The following is a 22,525-nucleotide window of genomic DNA, read 5'->3' as shown; positions in this document are numbered from 1 at the left end:
TAGTCTTTACCAATTGATCATTTGGAGCTGTCGTTGTTCTCTAACTGTCAACGGTACCTTCCTTTACATCAAGTTTGAAGGGCTTTACACAGACTCATCACATATCTATTGAGGGGATTTGGGAAAAGTTGCCTGAATCTCAGGACTTGTGCCTGGACGTTGAGGCTAATATGTCAATTGCTGCAAATATGCGTGACATGATGATAGAGAGATGTTCTGGTGTCGCGATTGAATGTGTCGAAGTTGTTGACCTGACCTTTCAACATATGACCAAGGGTCATATCATAAAATATTTCAAATTCATCAAATTCGTCCCCGAAAGATTCTCGGTCCCCGAAATTAGTAATTTACTCGTTTGCGCACTGACTTGCTGTTAAATGTCTTGCCGATTTCTTCAGATTCGACCTGAAAAATTCTCCGTCCATGAAAATGGCGAACAGCCGGACGCTGAGCCCGAGGAAGTGGAGGAACAAGAGATGGTGGACGTGCCGGTGGAGATTGAGGTCGAAGAGGTGGTCGAGCGCGAGGTGATGCAGGAGGTCCTCGAGGATGTCGCGCTGCCCCAGGTCCGGGCCATGTACACGTACAAGGGGGATAACATCGGATGCAATAAGGCAGAGGTGAGTCCGGGTTGTCTGCTATTCCTAGTGGTCATCCTTAAGGTAAGGGCCCCATACATGTCACACATTTACCTCCTGTTTCCTTTCTCACTCTGCGGAGGTTGTTTTTGAACGAACTTGCCTCGCTGTTGATCAACCCCTAATGGTCGAATTATGTGTTGAGATTCTCTTTTTCTCTTGAGTTTGCGTGAGGTTATCCTTCGGATGAGAGCCCCAACCAGGTTACTCATTCACCACCTGTGTTTACCGTCTCACTAGACAGCAAAATTCATTGAAGGAATGGCCAAATCAGCAGGCGGAAGTTAATTACCGGTTTGATATCGACTTGGAATAGTCTTCATAATACCGTATTTGAACAGCCGCAGTTGTCTATTTCCGTTACGGCTACATGAAGTTGTTTGTATTTTTCAAACATTTCATTTGTCACTTATTGTATTGCATTGATTTGTGGTGAAAATAAAGCATAGGAATAAAATAAATATGCCAAATGGCAGAAATGATTTGGCGCGAGCCAATTTCCTTTCCTTCATACATTGTGAACTTCAATAAAAATTCATTTTTTCGATTTGAAAAGCAATATCCTGTTGAAATGACATGTATGTAGGTGACAAACAAATGCATTTGACTACATGTGTTCATGATTATCGAAGCTGTGAGAAGATGGCCATAGCAAACATTCAAATGTTTTTTATTTCATTATTTTATTTCATTTGAGGGCTATTTTGGCTTGATAGTAGTTATTACAGGTCACTGCCATCACTGATTTTAATCGCAGGCAACCATGATTGCAACTCAAAACAGGCAATTTGTATCACATGTAATCATGATCGTAGGTCGCAGTTAACTGTTAACTTAACTACTTAACTACTAATGTTAACAGTTTAATTAACTGTTAACTGCATGGCCTCGATGATAGACAAATGCCTACAGAAGGTGTTAACACAGATACAGACTAGAGCAATCAATGTTTTTCTCTAATATGTATGAATACATAACTACTTAACTACTAATGTTAACAGTTTAATTAACTGTTAACTGGCCTCGACGATAGACAAATGCCTACAGAAGGTGTTAACACAGATACAGACTAGAGCAATCAATGTTTTTCTCTAATATGTATGAATTCATAACTACTTAACTACTAATGTTAACAGTTTAATTAACTGTTAACTGGCCTCGACGATAGACAAATGCCTACAGAAGGTGTTAACACAGATACAGACTAGAGCAATCAATGTTTTTCTCTAATATGTATGAATTCATAACTACTTAACTACTAATGTTAACAGTTTAATTAACTGTTAACTGGCCTCGACGATAGACAAATGCCTACAGAAGGTGTTAACACAGATACAGACTGGAGCAATCAATGTTTTTCTCTAATATGTATGAATTCATAACTACTTAACTACTAATGTTAACAGTTTAAGTAACTGTTAACTGGCCTCGACGATAGACAAATGCCTACAGAAGGTGTTAACACAGATACAGACTGGAGCAATCAATGTTTTCTCTAATATGTATGAATACATAACTACTTAACTACTAATGTTAACAGTTTAATTAACTGTTAACTGGCCTCGACGATAGACAAATGCCTACAGAAGGTGTTAACACAGATACAGACTAGAGCAATCAATGTTTTTCTCTAATATGTATGAATACAGTGATAATTTTTATACTTATTAAGCGTGTAGAAATTAGTTGTTCAAACACATTGAGCACAACACAGCACCATGATATCTCTTACTATATCGAATACAAAGAGGAGACAGAATGGAGAGGTTCAGATTCTGATCCGAGATGAGATGGGATTTGAACGAAGAATATTGCCTTGCCTTTTGTGAGGAATGCAATGAAAAAGTGTGTAACTTAAATAATGTCTCATGATGTGCCTAGAAACAGTAATACAATGATACAATAATAGACTTGACTTGATGACATCAACGATATTTAAACCTCTCTAATAACTTCTTGAGACCAAGTACAAATATTGATATACAAGATCTGGCAAAACCCTTGCTGATTTGAAAGGAAGCGGAAAGGTTGTTCTGAATTTTAAGTTCCAGATGTGTCAATCAGTCCTGAGTCGACCAAACGCACCATTTTGGCTAGAACCTGAAATCCTTAAGCAATTGGAACTCTTTCAAAATGAAGTGAACGAGACTCCCACCCTTCAAATTGGCTTTCACTTTGTTTGAAATTGTTCTCATTGCTTTACATGGTCATGGCAAATGTCTATGAGATCTTGTCGCAGAGGTCTTTAAAATCTCATATAGAGAAAGAATTTTGTTTTATTGACAGTGAAGTAAAGGAGTCAAAAAACGTAGTATTCGATCTCACTGACTTGAACCTCTGTGCGCTACAAGCCAAACAGTTCCATGAATGATTTGCGGGGACCAGTATAAAGCTGCTTGTTTGCAATATCCAACAATATCATGACTGATTTGCAATTTTAAAGTTTTCATATACCAACCTGTCCTGATTCGAATTTTTTTCTGTAAAAAATGAGCAATGAAGATTTCATTCTTTGATACACCCTGTATGCACCCTGTCTTAATACCTATTATGAAATATATGTTTGTGACCAAAATCCAAAAATCCACACCAAAATAAAAATGTCTATATCTTCTTAATTGTTACAATCTATCACGTAGCAATTGTCTTCTGGTGGGGTTAGCATTGTTGATGTGCGTTTTCTAATAATCTGTGACGTAGTCGTGTCCAGGATGTCATCCGGATGGACGTGCACTGAAGAACAGAACAATTTCTTAATTTGATAGAGGAATGCTTTACGGAAGTCTCTTCGGAAGATACCATAAATAAGCGGGTTTGTAGCACTGGCGAAATACTGTATTAAAGACGACAGTGTATTGATATGGCCCGGCACGAAGGCTGGATTGTTAGTTACAACTTTCAGCAGTTTCGTCACGCAAAACGGTGTCATGCAGAAAAAAAATGTTGCCACAACTATTAAGAGACTTTTGATTGTCCTTTCGAGGCTTTTGTCAGCTGAGGATTCCCCTGTGCCCAGGCCGACTGTATTAGCTGCAAGTCTCTTTGCTGTCCGTGCGATTGACGTGTAGCAGTAGATAAGAACGCCGCCGGGAATTGCAAAGCAGAGAATGAAAGCGACAAGGACGTAATACAGCGTATGAGTATCATGAAACCAATCTATTGCACAAACTATTTCCCAATAGTCGTATTGTACCCAGTCTAATGTTATTGGTACAACTGCAAACACTAGTCCTTGGAACCATGCGTATCCTATCATGAGGTATATACGTTTCTTTGTTATTACCTCCGAGAATGTGAGTGCGTTTTTGATGGCGTGGTATCTGTCTATACTAATCATGGCCAACGTCAACATTGAGACGATGATAAAACAGTAGTTGAAACCACACTGTAGCTTGCACCAGCTCGTGTGTACGGTCAACGTGTCCGTACTCACCGCTATCAGGGATGATAGCATCACTAAGATGGCATTAGCCATGTCCGTTATGCTAAGATTTATGAGGAAGGTATTCGAGAGATCTTGGCGAAGCTTTCGAATGGAAAAGATTGCCACAATCACCGACGCATTCCCAATGCACGACAGCAGCAGAATCAGAGTTAAAATTAGAGAATATATTACGATACTTGCTGTGCCCCGTTTGTCTATTGAAGTTTGTGTGGCATTGTCAGGGGAGATGTTCTGATATCCAATATTGAAATGCATAGTGTTTTTTTAGAGTTCTCAAGGCCAAAACTCAAGCTTTCCTCAGTGCCTGCATGAGTTTTGCCTCAACACCTGCCTGTGTACTCTGTGGCCCCTAACGCATCAAGCACACTGTCGCCAACCAGTATGGATTAATCTTTACTGCTTGTAACATTTTCCACTATAGCCACGAGTGACATTGTAATTCCTCTTCCCCACCATTGATGACTACAATTGGATTTAGAACTATTTGGAACATTGAATGCCAGTAAATCCATATTATTTGCCCACTTGTGGTTCGATTGCTTGAGTTCAGGGTCTCCATTGACAATTGGAAACATAGTCGCCGTCGTTGCATGTCATGTTCATTGCTTCCAATATATGAAAATATCTCGTTGTCGAGTTCGAGATTATGCTGCATGTGGAACGTGATCTTCAAGTCCTGTCAGAAGTTCTGTCTCGTATTAATAGCCAGTTGGGTTATCCTTTTGTCTTTGATGATGTACACATTTTTCCTTCTGTTTGTTGTCTGAACATTCCAGGTGTTTTCCCTTTTACGATATCTTACTATTACCTGTAAGAAAATCGAGAAGGACAATTTATGTAACCGTTAACGACTGCTAGAGTTGTGAAAAACGAGCCCAGCGCACATCAGCAAAATCATGTCATTGAGTGGTAGAAATGCACACTTTGGGAAATTATCTAAATGATGAGAGAAGGAAATGACTGTTGCTGGTGTCTACTATAAAATTGTCTCATTGACTGCTGGAAGAAGAGTGTTTTGCACACCTCGGAATTTATCTACAAAATGACTGCTGGTCGAAAGAAAAGCCTCTTGCTCACCTGGAAATGAATGTCATTAAATGATTGCTAGAAGAAAAGCCTTCTGTTATATCTGTAAATGAATTTACTGGTAGAAAAGCTTGCTGTTTGGAACAATCGCCAATTGACTGTGGGAAAATGGAGCCTCTTTCACACATGTATATGTCAAAATAAGATCGCTATTTACAAATGATATCGGAGCAGACCATTTCATTGAACAAATGTTGAATATGGATATTGTAGGAATAATTGGCATTTGTCCACAACAATTGACTTTCGGACAGTGTTTGCCAATGTCTATGACGTTGGCCATTGTGAGAGACTGCAACATAATTGCAACTGATAAGTAATCATGTTGCCCGATGGATTTCCTGGAGATTTGATGGAGCATAATTTATTTGGTGTGTTTTCTCTATCGAACAGTCGTGGTTGCCTTTAAGTGCGTTAAAAGTAGACATTTGGGAAATTGGGGTGTTATATGGCACCTTCTGTATGGACAAGGATTTGATTAAGATATTTTGACATGATTTATATACATGTATAATATTCTGAAAGTATTTAGAGAATAAAAGGTAAAAATGATTTTTGGGGTAGTGGTTTTCAAATGGCTCTATGCCTGTGTGCGTACACCAGGAGATAATGGAAGGAATCAATGTACTCCGATTTCACAAAAGGCAGGCCAACAGTGAAATAAGGAAGAAGTCCATTTTTAAAGCTGCTAATAAAGCTCAGAGCAATGTGCCTAGTTTTGCTGTGATGGGTCACATTTTGGTTATTTGAGAAAAGGTTACAAAATATCTTATGCATTTCGCAATAAGTTTCAAACTTGTACACCATTTTTGGAGAAAAAAAAGTCATTTGATAATTTCTGACGCTTTAAATTAAACAGATTTCACTTACCTTAAAGTCGACCTTTTATAAGTTTTTAGTATCCAGTTGCCACAATGTCAGTCACAGATCCACATTTCTCTTGTTTTTATATCAGGTTCATCAAATTATATGCGTACCTGTTGTGTATTTGTACAAAAAACTGGCATAAAGTAACCAAAATAAAGTCCAAAATTCAACCTTCAGACTCACTAGCACTTAATCCAACTTGCCAATAAAGTTCAATGATCCTGCTGCAGAATTGTGTGTAACACAACTTTTTCGAAGTTCTATTCCGAAACTTGGCCTATAACATTAAAAATCTTTGCAGCCTTAAAAATATTGAATTCTGTCAGCTGATATCTTATATCCAAGTATGAAACAGTTCACTATTCAAATAAAAACAACGGGCTGCTTTGATTGTCTCATCCTTGCCAAATAGTCTCAGTGTCAGTGTCAGGGTCCTGATAAAATTCTGCCGTCTGCTCACGGTTTTATATCCCTTTGGTGATGCAACTGCCCGCCGCTCCAGACCCAATATATAATGCATGGCAGCATGACATATCAACTAACCCACGTATTGATGAATGTGGAAATGGCCGTAAATTGGCCCATTTACACCTTTTCTTGTTCTCAGTATGGAAACTGATAATTGCAGTGATGACATCCCACCTTCACTGGTTGGAAATGATGTAACAGTTGCCACCCGTCAGAGTTGACGCTTTTCTTACATCTCATTATTTATAGCCAATGCTGTTGTCTTCATAGAAAACAATTTATTATTAAATACTTGGCATTATACTTAAACAATAGGTCCAGCTATGCACAATAATGGCCATTGTTGAAATGGAAACACATATCAGATTATCCTTATCATTCGGTTACAGGGAAAGTGATTCCATAATGACAATTTCCATTTGACGCAAATTAGTCTTTTGTGGACAAAGTCACAACTAAATGCAGGGAAAAGTTCACTTTTAGCTCCTAACAAAGAGGATGTACAATCACTGTGTCCCTGTGGCCTGATACATCATTCGGCTTGGCCAAGTAGTGCAGCAGACAATATTCAACATTTGACCTTTGCATTTTCATCTTCATTTGTCCGAATTTGGTCTTTTGTGGGTCAAATCACAACCAGAATGCATTGTAAGGTTCACTTTTAGCACTTAACAAGGAGGCAAGAATGGACAATCTGTGTGTCCCTGTGGCCGGCTAGGACATTTTGCTCGACCCCTACCGCAGCAGACAAACATTTGACCTTTGACCTCTGCATTAAAGGTAATGACTCTACTTGCCAAAACAAACCAAGACTGGTGGAACGTCCGTAAGTCGAACGGCCGCGAAGGATTTGTTCCTGCAAACTATGTCAAAGAGGTTGAACCCAAGGTCATCCAGCGGATTGTCAAGAAGCCGGTCAAGGTCCCTGAGACCGTCAAGGTCAAGAAAACCGTCTATCAGAAGGAGGCTGTGCCAAAGTTGCCAAAGAAGAAGGGAAAAGGGAAGGGTATACGAAGAACACCTTCAGGTGAGAGGAAACTGTGAAAATATAATATAATGTTATGGTCAGAAGTGATTGTTTTCTATTCTAGTGCTTATAGATAAGGTAGAAAATTGTAGGAAAAATGATGATACCGGTGTTGTTTTTGCACAGGGAAAGTTTAGAGACGTCTATAAGGCCTTTCACTGCCGGTGACGTGCATAATACGTCATGTATGTACATGGCACCATTGCGTGTGGATGATGTGCTTTGGACTTCTGTTCATTATTGGTATCCCCTGTCAGCACACAGTGGCACCTGCCAGAAAATGTCTGCCGCAGCGAAAGAGTTAGAGATCTGTTTAGTCGTATTTTAGACATTGATGAAATAGATTCTTCGTTAATTTTAAACGGAATGTTTTTCAGTGCGATCTGTTGAGAATCTCCACTACGACAAAGAAAATGTTGAGCAGAGACAAAAGGGCATCAGTCAATCTTACAAGCGCCTGGTTAAGCTAGCGCAGGTGAGTGTAAAAGGGTTAATCGACCCAAGTGCCATTCTATTTGCCATTCTACCCCAAACGTAGTTTTAGAATTACGTTATATTTTGATTCAATGTTCTTTTTCAGGCGAGAAAACAATATTTAGAAGATGCGGTCAAACTGTTCAAGTTCAATCGAGAATGTGATGAGTTTGAAGCGTGGATGAAAGATAAGGTGAGCTTACACCAAAGTTACATTTGTCGTGTGGTGTATTCTTGACAAGTTAATAAAATTTTATAGTTTTGGAAAACACTTTTTTAACCCGAATATCCTTGAAACCGATCAGGATATTTTCAGAGGTGACAATGAATGTGCCGAATGAATGGATTTTGTTCCAGATTGGTTTGCTTTTATTCCAAGTTTGATCTTTCCAGGAGGAGCTTCTTCAAGGAAATGAAACTTTGTCAGAAAATGCTGAGAGTATGAAGAGAAAATTCAAGGTAATGATTGTATTGTTATTACCAAGTTTCCGCAAATCTCCTGAATATGAATTATGAATTACGAACCTATAATTTCAAAGGAACTCTCGTTCCATTTTGAAGTCCGCTATATTTACCTACCTTGTCCACATGATTGTAAGCTATTGTGGGTTAGTCCAATTTGTTTAAGAAGGCTTATCTTGGGTTTAATTGATTTAATTTGACTTGTAAAAGCATCTGTTGACAGAATTTTAAAGTATTAATTGAAAATTCTCATTACAGAATTTCCTGACTGACTTGCTAGCGAACAAAGACCGTATTAACAAGATCAACCACCAGGCCAATGAAATCATAAACACCGGCCACTCGGAGAAAGACAGCGTCAAAGCTCGTCAGAAAGAAATCAACGACCGCTGGGATCGACTGAATCGACTCAAATTAGAACGAGAGAAGACATTAGAGGGCGCTTCAAGGTAACTGACTTTGAATCATCAGAAGAATTGTGCTTTCTCCGATCAAAATCTTTGTATGGTTCTTATTGATATTGGGCAATGCTAAACATGGGCAAAATATCTGGACAAAAATTACAGTTCTGCATTGCCCCCCCTAGAGATATGATGACCACCAAAGTATTTGCTCACTTTTGTGTCCTTCATCCACAGATATTTTGCTTCTTGTGGTTAAAAAAACAACACGTAACATAAACCAATCATTTTTAAGTGAGCTAGAAAATTCTGCCTGGTGTAGGAGTCTGTTGACATTACAAATTGACTAGCTGGAACTAACAGTGTTGACCAACCCATACTCTTTAACTCTTTTTGATGGAAAGTCAACATTAGGGTTGACCTATTTCCATCATGTCTACAATGTGTACAATGAAGTCTGACGTATTTTGCAATTGACAAATTAGTGAATACACACAAATACCGTGGGATACTGGTGAATGTTGTTTCATTGTGGGCTAATGTGGATATTTCATGGGAGACCCAAAGGAAAACAAGGAGAAATGCCTCCCATGTATCACCCAAATTAAACAATAGAAATGCACAGAGTGCATGTGAACATTCACTTAACAGATAAAAGACAACGTATTGAGTCCTGCAACAATAGGGACCGAGAGTGGCTGTCCTTTATAGAGATTTCACGATGGCCAAAATTGGCGAAAAAATGAAACTCTGTGAGAAAGAAAAGATAATTGAATCAAAATTACTGTTGCAGAACACAATCAAAGCTATGCCAGAGCTACTCCAAGGTTGCAATTTCACGATATCGTGAACTATGATAATTGCAAATATTTCCAGGTTTACAGTTGATCTTTGTCAAAAAGAAATGATGTATACTTACATTTGTTACTTCTTGATGGTTTTGTACTACTTCTGGTCACGTAGTTCCAATCTGTTTTGGACTTATACGCTAAAGCCGTTTGTACTCTTGAATTTGTTCTATGATGAAAGTAATATCGTCTGCTTAATGCTAGCCCCTTTATTTCCTGTGCCTCTGTTAGTATTCATTCTACCTGAATAGGTGATGGCTCACCACTGATTATGTTTAATGTGTGGCCGTAATGCCATTATCCTATGTTTAGTGTATTGCAAACATTTCCATAAAACTGTTGAGTAAATATGAAGCAGTACAGGGTTATTAACCTCTTATCCACCACTGACAGCTAAAGCTGTGGAAATCAAATACACATGTTAACCGCTGCCGACAGCTTGAGCTGTCAATGGACCTTTGTTTGTATTGTCTGGTATGATCTGGCTCGGCTCCACTGGTCTATAATGAAGCAGGCGTGTCGTCTGCTACCCACCAACTTGAACTTAGTCGTATAGATGGCGCTGGGCTGGCGGCCAAGACGGATGTTTTGCCTGACACTCTCTCCATTAAAGACATTAGATTTGTTCCCAGTATGATTGTATTCCACCTCTCTATAAAGTACAGCACTTGTCTGTCCTAAGGGTGTACTAAATAGAGAGAATCTACTTTATGTCGTGATGCTGGAAATGAATCATATCACTCTGTTGTGAGGTGATCACTAAAATGAACCACTCGATGACAAAAAGCTTTCAATGTATTCGAGGGCCTCATCAATAACGGCTGCTTCAATCCAGAAGTAAATTACAGGTGACCAAAAATGGATGACAGAAAAGCAGAAAAGAACTTTTAATGGCGTTAATGTGTTCATTGTTGTCATTTCAGTGTTGAGCTTTTCCAGCAGACGGCCGATGAAGCCAAGGACTGGATGCAGGAGAAACTCAACCAACTGGACAATGACGACCTCGGTAAAGACATGAACAGCGTCAAGGCGCTGCAGCGTAAACATCAGAACTTGGAAAGAGAGTTAGACCCCCTGGAAGAGAAACTCAACAAAGCTAATATGCTTGGTGCTGCGTAAGTATATCATTTGATATCTTCGAGTAATGAGCGTCAAATATCCTATGGAACAGCGAACTGTGCCAACAGATATATTGACATGTGCTCAAGTTTACCGGATTTTGTTGATCATTTCAAGTTAACTGGTAACATCAGCTCATTTTGTTTTTCTCTTCCAGCGTGAAAGCATCCTACCCTGGTGAAGCCAACTCTGTCAATCAGCGCCAGAAAGAGTTGGACAAGATGTGGAACGATCTCAAGGTATTCTATTATTCAAAGCTAGATTCTGTGTTGACGCTCTTTAACTGGTTGTGGGGCACTTGTACAAAAGGCCTGTCTTATGTGTAATAGGCCCACAGATGAAACCAAATGATGCTTGCAAAGCTTCACGCATTTCTGTTTTGAATATGTTTTTGAGTGTCATGACAAAAAAGGAAAAATATTATCAGTATACTTTCATTTTGTAGGACAAGGCAGCCGATCGGAAGGAGAAGCTACAGCAGGCAGAGGAACAGCAGCAGTTTAATGAAGACTACAGAGACTTGGTAAGAGCCCGAATTCTCAACTATTCTTCTTATCCTGGCACACATCCGGACAAATTCCTTGAAAGATGATTTTTTAATTTGAAGGTTTCTTGATTTCGTTTCTCTCAATTGCAGGCAAACTGGATGGACGATGTCAAGAACAAGTTGAATAATAACGAGCTTGCCAAGGGCGTCCCCCAGGCTGAGGAACTGTTAAAACAGCACGAGGAACTCGCAGATGAGATCAATGCCCAGAAGGACAAGTGAGTGATACTCTATCATTTCCAAGAGATTTGAATCCCAAGGAAATTGTCCTGAAAATTAACCAAATCTGCCGTAAAGATTCTCTCGCCCTTTGAACATGATAGGAAAGATGCCAGACCACTGCTGTTGGCCACCTGGTGACTTTTCCCAACAATTTTGGCATGTACTCTGTCTGCTCAAGGTGCAGAGTGCCAGTAGATAACATTGACAATTCATGTAGCTTTTGTCAAGATCTACAATATACCTTTCGGCTCATTTCAGATTTGACAAAATTGAAGCCCTCGCAGCAAGGGTTATGGAGAATTCTCCAAACGCCGACGAGGTTGCAAAGAAGTTGCACAGACTTCAAGATGAACAAGACGGCATCAACAAAAAATGGGACGAGAGGAATAAACAACTGAAGGATTGTTTGGATTTACAGTATTTCATACGCGAGGCGGATCAGATTGATTCGATAACCAGCAGTCATGAGGCTTTCTTAGAATTTGATGAGCTGGGGGTAAGTTCCTACCGTGTTTTCGAAGATGTGTCATGATCTGACCTAAGTTTTTTGCCTCTTCTTGTGAGTAGGCCAAGTAGCCCGACTGTTCCATTCCCTTGGAGTGTTAGCAGTTTGATGATTTTTCAATGATTCTGTTCGAAGACATTGCAGTCCCAGTGGAAGTTGTTTGTGCCTAAAAAACCAACATGACTCATGCACTTGAAGTTCTATTTTATGGAGGAAAAGAGAAGATTTCATGTGCTTTCGTGCCATTTTCAGACCCAAGTTGATCAAGTCGAACACATGTTGAAACGCCATGAAGAGTTTGAGAACCGGCTGAACTCTCAAGAGGAAAGAATGAAGGCCTTCAGTGACATGGCAGATAAGCTCATCCAAGGCGACCACTACGATAGCAAAAAGTAAGCAGCAATTCAAGGCAATTTCATGAAAGATTTTCTCTAATTTTCCTTTGGTATACTGCCGTAGTCTGTTCCTGGAAAGAATTTTAACCTTCCTTTTGGCATTTTCATAATATTCTGAATCAAAAATACTTCAATGAGACTCTTCTTCTTTTCCTTCAGGATTGACGAGCGGCGGAACCAGGTACTTGAGCGGCGGCGTGCCGTCAAGGAAAAGAGCGATGACCGCCTCGGTGCCCTCCAACAATCTCTCGCCTTTCAAGAGTTCAAGAGAGATGCTGATGAGGTCAGTGTATAGTTTTGGTTGCAGATGTGCTCTTAGTTCTTTGTGGCCTGAATAATTTTCAATGTTGCAGCTGCCATTGTAAGCGCTGCTACAAAAGGTCCTCCCATCGATGAGTAAATCTGGTAACTACTGGGTTTGCAGGTCACAGGGATTAAAATTGTTCGTTTGCTGGGCACTTTACAGTTTTGAGGATGGATTCCAGTCTTATTGGGTTTCAAAGGAGTACAACGTGCTAACTTACATGTATGACAACTCTATGTGCTGATCAGGAAAATTTGCAATCAAATATCTGTTTATTTATTTTACAGCTGTCTGAATGGATGGACGAGAAGGAGCAGACGGCTGACGAGCAGTCGTACAAAGATCTCTCCAATCTGGCGAGAAAGTTACAGAAACATCAGGCCTTTGAGGCGGAACTGCGAGCAAACAATCAAAAACTACATGAGATTAATGCCGTAAGTAAACTTATTAGTAAGGTTTTGCAATCTTTTGAAATACAAATATACAGAATAACCTGACCTGCTGTGAAGATAATTCAGTTATCTGATACGTGTGACGGACTAAAAGTCATCCTTTGTCCCTTCTCTAGGCTGGCGGTGCCCTGATTGAGAGCAACCACTACGCATCCGAAGAAGTCGAACAAATCCTGGAGGACCTCAACGCCCAGTGGGACGACCTGTTCAAGAAGGCCACAGACAAGGGCGAGAAGCTACAACAGGCCAACCAGCAGGAAACGTACAACAAGGAGGCTGACGATATCAGTGAGAAGTTGGATGACATTGAGAAGGCGGCGCGGTCGGACGATATTGGTAGCGACCTTAGGGGGGTCAAGGAGCTGCTGAAGAAGCATGCTGTAAGTGTTGATGGGCTGTTCTTCTTTGGAGTATTGTTCCCATTGGAGGGGCTTATGAAAAGTTTGGGGTTCCGCCAAAACCAAAAGTATTGAAAATCAAGAAACTAGAGGCTTCCAATCTCTCCTCGAATTCCTGCAAAATGGTATTTCTCATTCCTTTGTGATTTTATCAATTTATCAATTTATCGTTCATTGTTTTTTATGCTGATTTTAACTGTTTCTATTTACAGGCCCTTGAGAATGAGTTGGCAGCGGAGAAGGCCCGCATTGATGCTATGAGAGCACTCGGGGAGAAACTAGCTGCCGAAGGTCACTTTGATGCCCCTGGCATCTTAGCCAAAGCTGCAGAAATGGAAGAAAGGTAGACATCTTAAACATGGGTCGATTGTACAAGTTTGAGTCCTACTATAGTGATCTCTGAAAAGTTTACCAAATCCAGTTTTTTCCACTAGCACATTTGATACCAGAAAGATTGTATGGGAAAGCTTCTTGCTGTGATGTTATCACCGAATTCATCATGATAAGAGGATTTTTTTACTTTGCCCCTTAAATGTTGTCACGAATAACAGACATAATAATAGACTTGAAATATAAAAATGTTCATCTTATTTCGAAGGTATAACAAGATGCTTCCTCTGATGGCCGAGCGTAAGAAAAAGTTGGACGATTCGCTGAAACTACAGCAGTTCATCTTCGATACAGATGCGGAGATGCAGTGGATCAAAGAGCATCAGCCCCAAGCCTACTCTGCCGATTACGGAAAGAGTCTCATGGAAGCGCAGAGACTCAACAACAAAAATCAGGTAACATATTCTTTTAAGATAATCAGGAGGTTAAAAAAACACTTTCTTTTCTCAGTTTTTCCCTCACAAGGTGTTATTGCCGTAATGCTATTTTAGATCTGATAATGCGTGGCCCCTGGCAAAACCTTTTTTAAAAATATTTGTTTATTTTCATTTCAGAAATTCGAGCAAGAGTTACAGAACCACGCCCCTCAGGTCGAGAAGGTGATGAAGACGGGCCAGGGCCTGCTTGATTCGGATCACTTCGCTCCCGACCAGATCATTGCCAAGATGGAGGAGCTTTCAAACTCGTGGGACGACCTCATCGACAGTATGAACACAAGGAAAGGAAAATTGGACCTATCTTTGAAAACACAAGAGGTACGACTCTCAGTAACTTTTCCATTTCTGTTCCTTGAATGATGCGTTGGCTGTCAACTCCAGAGAAGCAAATTTTCTGCTCACCTTCCTATTTCCAGTGTGCAAGTTCCAATTTTTAAACAGTGTGGCCCGCCCAGAACAGGTCCAGAAGGGGGCAAGCTATTCGAAAAACATCGCTTTGGGCGGATTACATGAATATTTATCTTTTGTTCTTCAGTACTTCTCTGAGGCTAACGATGTTGAAAATTGGATGAAAGATAAGGCGCGTCTGCTATCGTCTGCTGACTATGGAAAAGACCAGGATGCTGCCGATAAAATGCTCACCAAACACAAGGTAAGAATCAGACTATGCTGTGATTATCTCGAGTCTAAGTAGCAGACCAATTTTCCTTTGCTCCAACATCACAGACTTTCAGATTAGCACTGTAGATTAGTCACAACTAGGTCAAAGTAGCCATAACTAGGTCAAAGTAGTCATAACTAGGTCAAAGTAGCCATAACTAGGTCACAGAGAACGAATCAGGTATGGCAGATACCTGCACAGTAAGCCATGATACTTGACTGCCATTAATAGCAGGTAGCTTTACTCATCATAGTAAACAGTTGCTGTAGTGAAATATTTAACTGCCTAGGACTTCATGTAACCACTTTCTGAGCTTGAACCCCTTTCAAGGGGTGATGACTTTTACGAATGCAAAAAATTTCCTCTGTCAGCATGTTTATTCCATTTCCTACAATACGTCCTTTGTATATTTCAGGCGTTTGAAGTGGACATGGCAACTTACGCTGGAATGGTGGATAAACTTGGACAAACCGCCAGCGAGCTTGAACAGGCTGATCATGCGGAGGCTCCCGAGGTCGCAAGGAGACAGGTAGGACACTTTCACTTAATATCTTTTGTTTTGTGGGAAGCTTCCTTTCCTTCTACCACTGGATAGACCAGTCCACCATGTTGGCACTGCCTCAGCCCCGATGTTAGAGGAGACTGGTCGACCATATTTGCTCCCTTCTGGCCCAGTATCCTGGTTGGCTTCGTTCATTCCCCTTATAAACTGATAGACTGGTCCAACATGTAGAGAATGTAGAGGCAATGGCTTTTGTAGGGTTAAAGAGTGAGCGATTGGCACATGTATATGTGTCTTATAGTCAGTGAGATCAGCATGAGTAATTCCCGGCTAATCCCAAAAAGGTTTACACAGAATAAAAGTGTTACCAGTTCTTATCTTCCATTACTCATGACTCAGTGCGGAAGCACAAAAGAATTTTCCTCCGATACTCTGAATCTGAGATTTGTCAAAAAATCATTTATCTTTTCGAGTAAGATACAGTGATGATCATGTTTCATCAAGCTCTACTGGGGCACTCTTTAAGATGCCTGACTGACTATACTGTGATGTAGAAGCAGATTTAGATAAAGGAACTGCACACCAGGCACACAGCTGTGGGGTGGGTCATGACAGTATCTTTTTTATGGGTGGATTTTACCTTTAAGGATAAAAAGCAACTTCTCATTCCTATGTCTTGAAGACATTGTATGTTTCTATTGTGTAGAAAAATGACTTTTCAGTAGGGGGTTAAAGCTAGTTCATTGTTACAGACACGCTATTCATACACTGTACGAGAAATAGCATGGCTAAATGACATGCCCAATATTTGACTAATAGTGACTGGTTTTGTTGTGTTGAATGATCCTCTTTGATAGCCTTGGCACAGTCATCTAATCTCTCCATTGCAATTGGATTATGTTCATAAAAAATGATGGAGCATCCGTGATCTAGTGAAAAATACACTATTTGGAATTTCTCCAACTCATCTCGGTCTTTCTAAGGAAGGGTGAATTGCTGTCTGATGTGTAGAGTTGCACTGTGCGATACAAGAAATCTCATGGCTAAACAATATTCGACAAATAGTGACGGGCTTTGTTCTGTTTGATCTGCTTTGATAGCCTTGGCTCTCAGTCATCTGACGACAACACTGCAATGGGATTATGTTGACAAAAAATGAGGACAGCCAAGATCTGAGGGGATCGGATGATCATTGTAAGATAATCCTCCTGTTAGATGCATCACTCTGTCGGCCTTCTCCTTGGGTGAAGAGAATGCCATGTTATTGATTTTTGCGAGTGTCTGGTAGATGCTAGTGCGTAACAGGGTCTTACGTCTTTTAGCTGTGACATTCGTTATGGGAGCTTCTACTCTTCCTTTTCTTACGCTGTGAGAATGCCTTGCAGAATACTGTGGAATTTCTAGCTTAATAAAAGGCCATTATGCATCATACTGCAGTTGCATGATTTTTGGTTGACTCAAATTTTGGAAATTTTATTTGATGAATTGATCATATTCTCTGTTTACTCTTTACACATTTCATACTGGATGATAAATCTTTTTATTGATTCATCCCAATTTTGACCTTTTGCCCTGCCTTAATAAACCATGGAGACCACGGAGAGCAGTGAGATTACTGCGAGCAGTTTCGTTGTAAGTTATTCATTGCATCAGGATTATTGATGCTCAGTGTCTGCGGAGCAGACGCATTACAATCTCCTGTGAATACATCGTGTGAGAGTTCGACTACATCCGTCTGGCCGTTGATCCGGCTAATAACGAGGTTATAATTAGTGTCTTTGATGTTTGAGTGGAGCGATAGTCGATATGGAAGGAATATTATCAGGTGATATAGTTCATCGAGGTTGGAGTCCGGTTTCGTGATTCTGATTTAGGATAGCATTGATTAATTCTTGGTAGGTCAGTGGATGTAATGTTTGCTGTCTTGGTTGATGTCCATTTGTTTCTTGTATAATTTGCTTCTTTCATGTCCATGATCCTCTATAACTGTTACCAGTTGATTGCTTACCTTTAGAATTTCTAGTTATGCCAGTTATTGCCCACAGGCTCCATGTTAAGCCAAAGATTTTAGTTCAAAGCAGGCTATAGAGGTATACCCTCTACGTGCAATAGTTCCATTGCCCTGCCATGTTTATAGAAAGCTAGTATTATCATCCCCTAGAGATTGTGCTGATAAACTAATCTTGATTCCAACTCGGAAGTGGGATAAACCAACGGAGCACTAGGGCTGTGCCTGCACATGGAGTCAGCCTGTTTTGATTACTCGTTGCAGAAAGAACTTGAGGACCTCCTCGCCAAGCTGCAGGGACAGGCAAACGATCGACGGAAAAATGTTGAGGAGTCCAAGAACTTCCACGAGTACATCCAAGAAGCTGTCGAGGTTGAGGAGTGGATCGGGGAACAGATGCAGACAGCTTCCTCTGAAGACTATGGCCAGGACTATGAACATCTTGTGGTAAGTGTACGAGAATTTTTTCTGCTATGAATATCTTGTGGTAAAGTGGTGCTAGAATGACTGGACTTTGAACATGAACATGGTCATTGCGGGGTACCTTGTACTAAATATTTGCATCCCAATTTGCTTGCAGGACCTTGAGAAGAAATTCGATGAGTTCAAATTAGGAGTCGACGCTGGGGCTGACCGTGTGTCCAATCTCCAGAAACTCGCGAAGGACTTGATGGCGAAGAAGACGCCTTATAAAGGAGATATCGGAACAAGACAGGAAGAAGTCAGGTACATATAAATTGGATTTAGTGCCTGGGTACTGCCTGAAAATGCTGAGAGATTTGGTCAGAAATTAATGAAATTTTGCAGCCTGCTAGCCAAGTTGATGCAGTTTTTTGTTCATCCTGTGTGTGCGGTGTTCTTTTCAGTAACGCCTGGGACATGCTCTTGGAGCAGATCGACGCGCGAGACTTGAAGCTAGAGGGTGCTGGGGAGATCCACCGCTTCAACCGAGATGTCGAGGATATCCTATCCCGTATCCAGGAGAAGTACAGCAGCATTCCCGAAGATGTTGGCAAGGACATCTTCAGCACGGAGAGCTTCCAGAAGAAGCACGAGGGCTTTGAGAATGAACTTGTTGCTCTGGAGGCACAGGTAAATAAACCGAGGTTCCTTGTATCTTGTGTCTATGCCAGGGTGAGCAAAAGACCCCACCAAGCGAGAAACATGAGAATTTCCCGTGGACTCTACCTTTGGCCAAAGTTCTGGCTAAAATTCCTGGCTCTTCACAATCCTGGGTCCCCCTGAGATTGAAAGTAGGCCTTTTGCATGATAGCCAGCAGTGTTCTCCACTAGGCAAAAAGGCTCCTCCAAAAAAGGTGCATGGTACTTCCTGAAAGATTTCATGAACCATTTGTTTGCTTTTCAGATTCAAGTGTTGAAAGATGACTCTGCCCGTCTGCAGGCTGCCTATCCCGGCGGCAATGCCGAGCAGATTGCCCAGCATGAGGAGGTGGTACAGGAGAACTGGGATGCCCTCCAACAGCGCGCTCAACAGAGGAAGGAAGAGCTGAAGGAGGCTGGAAACCTCTATAGGTTTTTGGCATCGGTGAGTTTGGAAATTTGGCAGAACTATTCAAAGGCTTCGATCACTCAATCAGGGTAGAATCGAGCTTAATTGTCTCAGTTTGTGTTAGGGCAGCATGATGTTATCATTCGTTAAGTGAATTTCTTTTTCATGCAGGTACGTGATCTTGTTGATTGGTCACGAGAGATGCAAAAGCAGATGGCAGTCGAAGAATTTGTACGCAACGTCACCTCGGTAGACTTGTTACGCGACCGCCATAAGCAGTTGAAGGCGGAGATCGATGCACGCATGGACAACTTCTCCACCCTGATTCACACCGGAGAGACCATGGTCAGCGAGGGACACTTCGCAACTGGAGAGGTAAGGGTCTCGTTCATGTTTATAGGCATTCACGAGTTTCATCGAATTTTATATCAACTTTAAGCATGGTCCTTTTTTAAGATCGTGTTTCAAATATTTTGCTTTTGTTTTCAGATCCAGGAGAAAGTTGAAACCCTCGAGTCTGAGCGGGAGAAGCTTTTGTCCGCCTGGGGTGAGGAGAGGGATCATCTTGACGAGATGTTTAAGCAGCAAGTGTTCTATCGTGATGCCAACCAGCTAGATACCATAAGCTCTTCGCAAGAGGTATGCGAGTTGTTAGATTCTGTCGTCTTTTAGGTAGTACAGAAACTGGGTGGCCCATTCACAGTGGTAGTACGGAAAAGTCTCAGGTATCAAGGCACATGAGATTGACCTGAGGGAATAAAAGGAAGACCAGTTGAGCATTCAAATTCACTGTCACTGCTTGTTGACTGAGAGTTGGACACCACAGCAATCCTCTTCATACTCAATTTAAAAAAAAATGGCAACGCATGCAAAAGAAGCCTAAAATGACCTGGGAAAGTTGCCAGTATTTACAATTTTATTTCTATTTCATTGCAGGCTTACCTCAACAGTTCGGACTTCGGAACAGATGTTGATCAGGTTGAAGCTTTGTTGAAGAAGCATGAAAACTTTGAGAAACTTCTAGAGACACAGGAGGAGAAGGTGAACAAAATTAAAATTTTACCGATTTTGAAATTTCTTCAGTTTTCCAATTCTGATTGGACAACAAAGCTGTTGTCAACCAGATCAAATTTGAACTGGTTTCCTTATTTTGCTACCTGATGAGTTGGTTGCACAGTCAATGGGCCTGGACTACTGTGTGTTCTCGAATAAAATGACCAACATTTCATTATTCTTTTTCAGCTTGAAGCCTTGAAAGAGTACGGTGAACAATTGATCGCTGACCAGCATTTCGATGGTCAAAATATTGTCAACAGGCTGCAAGATGTGATTGACAGGTGAGGTTATTTATTGTTATGTCAAAGGTTGTCTGCATGCAATCATAGGGAATTTCAATTACCCCGGTAGCTTAAAAATAATTTCGGAAGTTTATATGACCACCCTATTCTCATGATTTCTCTGTTTACAGGCGTGAACATGTCAAAGACCTGAGCGATGATCGCAAACAGAAACTTCAGGATTCACTCCTTTATGCTGAGTTCAACCGCGACTGCAACGAGGCCGAAAACTGGATGAATGACAAACTGAAAGCTGTGAGGGACGAGTCGGTCGACACCGAGTCCGACCTCTATGAGAAGATGAAGAAGCTGCAGAAGCACCAGGCGTTCGAAGCAGAGGTCATGGCCAACACGGACAAGATCGAAGACATTCAAAATGTTAGTACAATTTGCTTATCATAAGTGCCCCGCAAACAAGTGATTTTAATTGCAGCCTCCTGCGATTATAATTGTTGCCGTGGATACCTTCCATGTCTTCTTCTTCAATTTTCATAAAATGTTTTTGTTGACGACAATCAATATTTTTTCGTTCTCAGCAAGGGGCTACTCTGATCAAGAAGAAACACCCCGAGTCTGCAGAGGTGCAAGATCGCGTTGACAAGCTGGTCAAGACGTGGAACGACCTGCTGAAGGCGTCTGAGCACCGCGCCAAGGTCCTGGAGGAGGCCAAGGATATCTTGAAGTTCAATGAAGAGGTTGATGCGGTGGAGGCGTGGATCAGAGAAAAGGTATATTGTGTGTCTGTGGTTGATTTAGGGTGGCCTTTGTGAGGATCAGTGACCTTGTCTTACTAAAATGATGAGTTGGCTGTTGTTTTGACCGCATTTTGTTGATGCTGTCTTTTTTTGATCTGTTGAGCAGTTTGGGTCCAGAATATCTCCAATCATAGCTGAAGGTAGTGACCAGAGTCCGCCTTACTTGGGTGGCCTGCTTTGAGCATCTTGTCCCTCGCATATCAAACAACTGATATGGAGATTTTGAAATGAAACACTGCATTTCTTTTCAGGAGTCTATCATCAATATTGGTGACTGTGGACGTGACTATGAACATTGCCTAGAATTGCAGAAGAAAGTCAACGATATTGGCTCGGTAAGTAGTCCTTCTTTGAAATTCCACTCTGGAGGAAAATATGTGACCCGCTCTACCAAAACTAGGCGCTTGTCGCATCTGAACTTGACAGGTTGATACGGACTTGTTGTTCATTTCCCTATTGTAGACCTTTTGTGAAATGTGACCAAATCAGTTTGTAATAGATTTCACAAAAGGTCTACAATAGGGAAATGAACAACAAGTCCGTATCAACCTGTCGAGTTCAGATGCGACAAGCGCCTAGTTTTGGTAGAGCGAGTCACATATGGTCAATGTATCTAAATGGGCTAACATGTATTGGCTTAGAGTAAAATAATGATTCGGCTAATTGTCTGAATAGCTTTGTCATTGATGTGTAAGCTGATGAACTGGCCTGAGTGACTGATGAAATTTTTGGCCTGTTGTTGAAATGTTAATTCAGCTTATGTCGCAATTGTGTATGATCTTTAGAAAAGTGGCTGTCAATATTGTGTGTGTCAGCACTAAAGGTATACTGCAAGGCCTCAACAAGTTCTTTGCTTTACAACTCTAATTTGTCCAGTCCTTATGAAATGTACGAAAAAATTCATTCAGTTCTTCTGCTGGGTAATAGTTCAACTTTAAAACGTTATGACTACCAAGACCGATTTTGCATGCTCTATGTCGCTATTGCACATCGTGAAATCCAAAGCACACTAGATTTATTTGACCTATAGGATATTAGCTAATTTATGTCGAAACTGATTATATTTTCAGGATTTAGTAAGTCTGACCGAGAATGAGTTGTTCCTTCATTTAGCATGTAGTTGGTCTTGCAAGTGTGGTGTTGTTTCACCAAGAGAGATGGACCCTGGCAACCATAGTTGAGAAACAAAAATCGGAAAGAAAATTGTTGAAAAATGGAGAAAATCCATGCGAGATGCATGTATGTGCCATATATTGCATTGAACCAA

At 40.8% G+C, this 22,525-nt stretch overlaps 2 protein-coding genes across 10 annotated transcripts in view; one reads left to right on the top strand and one right to left on the bottom strand.

The window, feature by feature from the left end:
* The window catches only part of LOC135485613 (spectrin beta chain, non-erythrocytic 2-like), a 78,500-nt gene that overhangs the window by 29,336 nt on the left and 26,639 nt on the right, over positions 1–22,525 (top strand). For all 9 annotated transcript variants that reach the window (XM_064767838.1, XM_064767835.1, XM_064767836.1 and 6 more), the window contains 31 exons: positions 399–620; positions 7,285–7,531; positions 7,909–8,006; positions 8,112–8,198; positions 8,399–8,464; positions 8,726–8,916; positions 10,640–10,831; positions 10,993–11,074; positions 11,281–11,358; positions 11,473–11,600; positions 11,863–12,100; positions 12,362–12,501; positions 12,664–12,787; positions 13,096–13,242; positions 13,377–13,640; positions 13,871–14,001; positions 14,257–14,443; positions 14,603–14,803; positions 15,021–15,137; positions 15,562–15,675; positions 17,921–18,103; positions 18,237–18,382; positions 18,523–18,748; positions 19,023–19,202; positions 19,338–19,541; positions 19,656–19,805; positions 20,103–20,207; positions 20,409–20,503; positions 20,635–20,881; positions 21,040–21,231; positions 21,510–21,593. In XM_064767838.1, the coding sequence (XP_064623908.1) occupies positions 399–620; positions 7,285–7,531; positions 7,909–8,006; positions 8,112–8,198; positions 8,399–8,464; positions 8,726–8,916; positions 10,640–10,831; positions 10,993–11,074; positions 11,281–11,358; positions 11,473–11,600; positions 11,863–12,100; positions 12,362–12,501; positions 12,664–12,787; positions 13,096–13,242; positions 13,377–13,640; positions 13,871–14,001; positions 14,257–14,443; positions 14,603–14,803; positions 15,021–15,137; positions 15,562–15,675; positions 17,921–18,103; positions 18,237–18,382; positions 18,523–18,748; positions 19,023–19,202; positions 19,338–19,541; positions 19,656–19,805; positions 20,103–20,207; positions 20,409–20,503; positions 20,635–20,881; positions 21,040–21,231; positions 21,510–21,593 (4,866 nt within the window). The remainder of the gene's footprint in view (positions 1–398; positions 621–7,284; positions 7,532–7,908; positions 8,007–8,111; positions 8,199–8,398; positions 8,465–8,725; positions 8,917–10,639; positions 10,832–10,992; positions 11,075–11,280; positions 11,359–11,472; positions 11,601–11,862; positions 12,101–12,361; positions 12,502–12,663; positions 12,788–13,095; positions 13,243–13,376; positions 13,641–13,870; positions 14,002–14,256; positions 14,444–14,602; positions 14,804–15,020; positions 15,138–15,561; positions 15,676–17,920; positions 18,104–18,236; positions 18,383–18,522; positions 18,749–19,022; positions 19,203–19,337; positions 19,542–19,655; positions 19,806–20,102; positions 20,208–20,408; positions 20,504–20,634; positions 20,882–21,039; positions 21,232–21,509; positions 21,594–22,525) is intronic.
* LOC135485614 (alpha-2Db adrenergic receptor-like) lies at positions 1,831–4,572 on the bottom strand. Its single transcript, XM_064767843.1, has one exon. It carries the CDS (start codon positions 4,336–4,338, stop codon positions 3,253–3,255), a length of 1,086 nt encoding a protein of 361 aa, XP_064623913.1. The 5' UTR covers positions 4,339–4,572; the 3' UTR covers positions 1,831–3,252.

Source organism: Lineus longissimus, chromosome 3 (genome assembly GCF_910592395.1).
Source record: "Lineus longissimus chromosome 3, tnLinLong1.2, whole genome shotgun sequence".
Taxonomy (NCBI): domain Eukaryota; kingdom Metazoa; phylum Nemertea; class Pilidiophora; order Heteronemertea; family Lineidae; genus Lineus; species Lineus longissimus.
Note: the sequence above shows the minus strand (reverse complement) of the source record. Positions and strands in the feature narration are given on the sequence as shown.

What these genes read in the sequence shown, in the direction of transcription:
- LOC135485614 (XM_064767843.1), bottom strand. Translation starts at nt 4,338, where the DNA reads ATGCATTTCAATATTGGATATCAGAACATCTCCCCTGACAATGCCACA.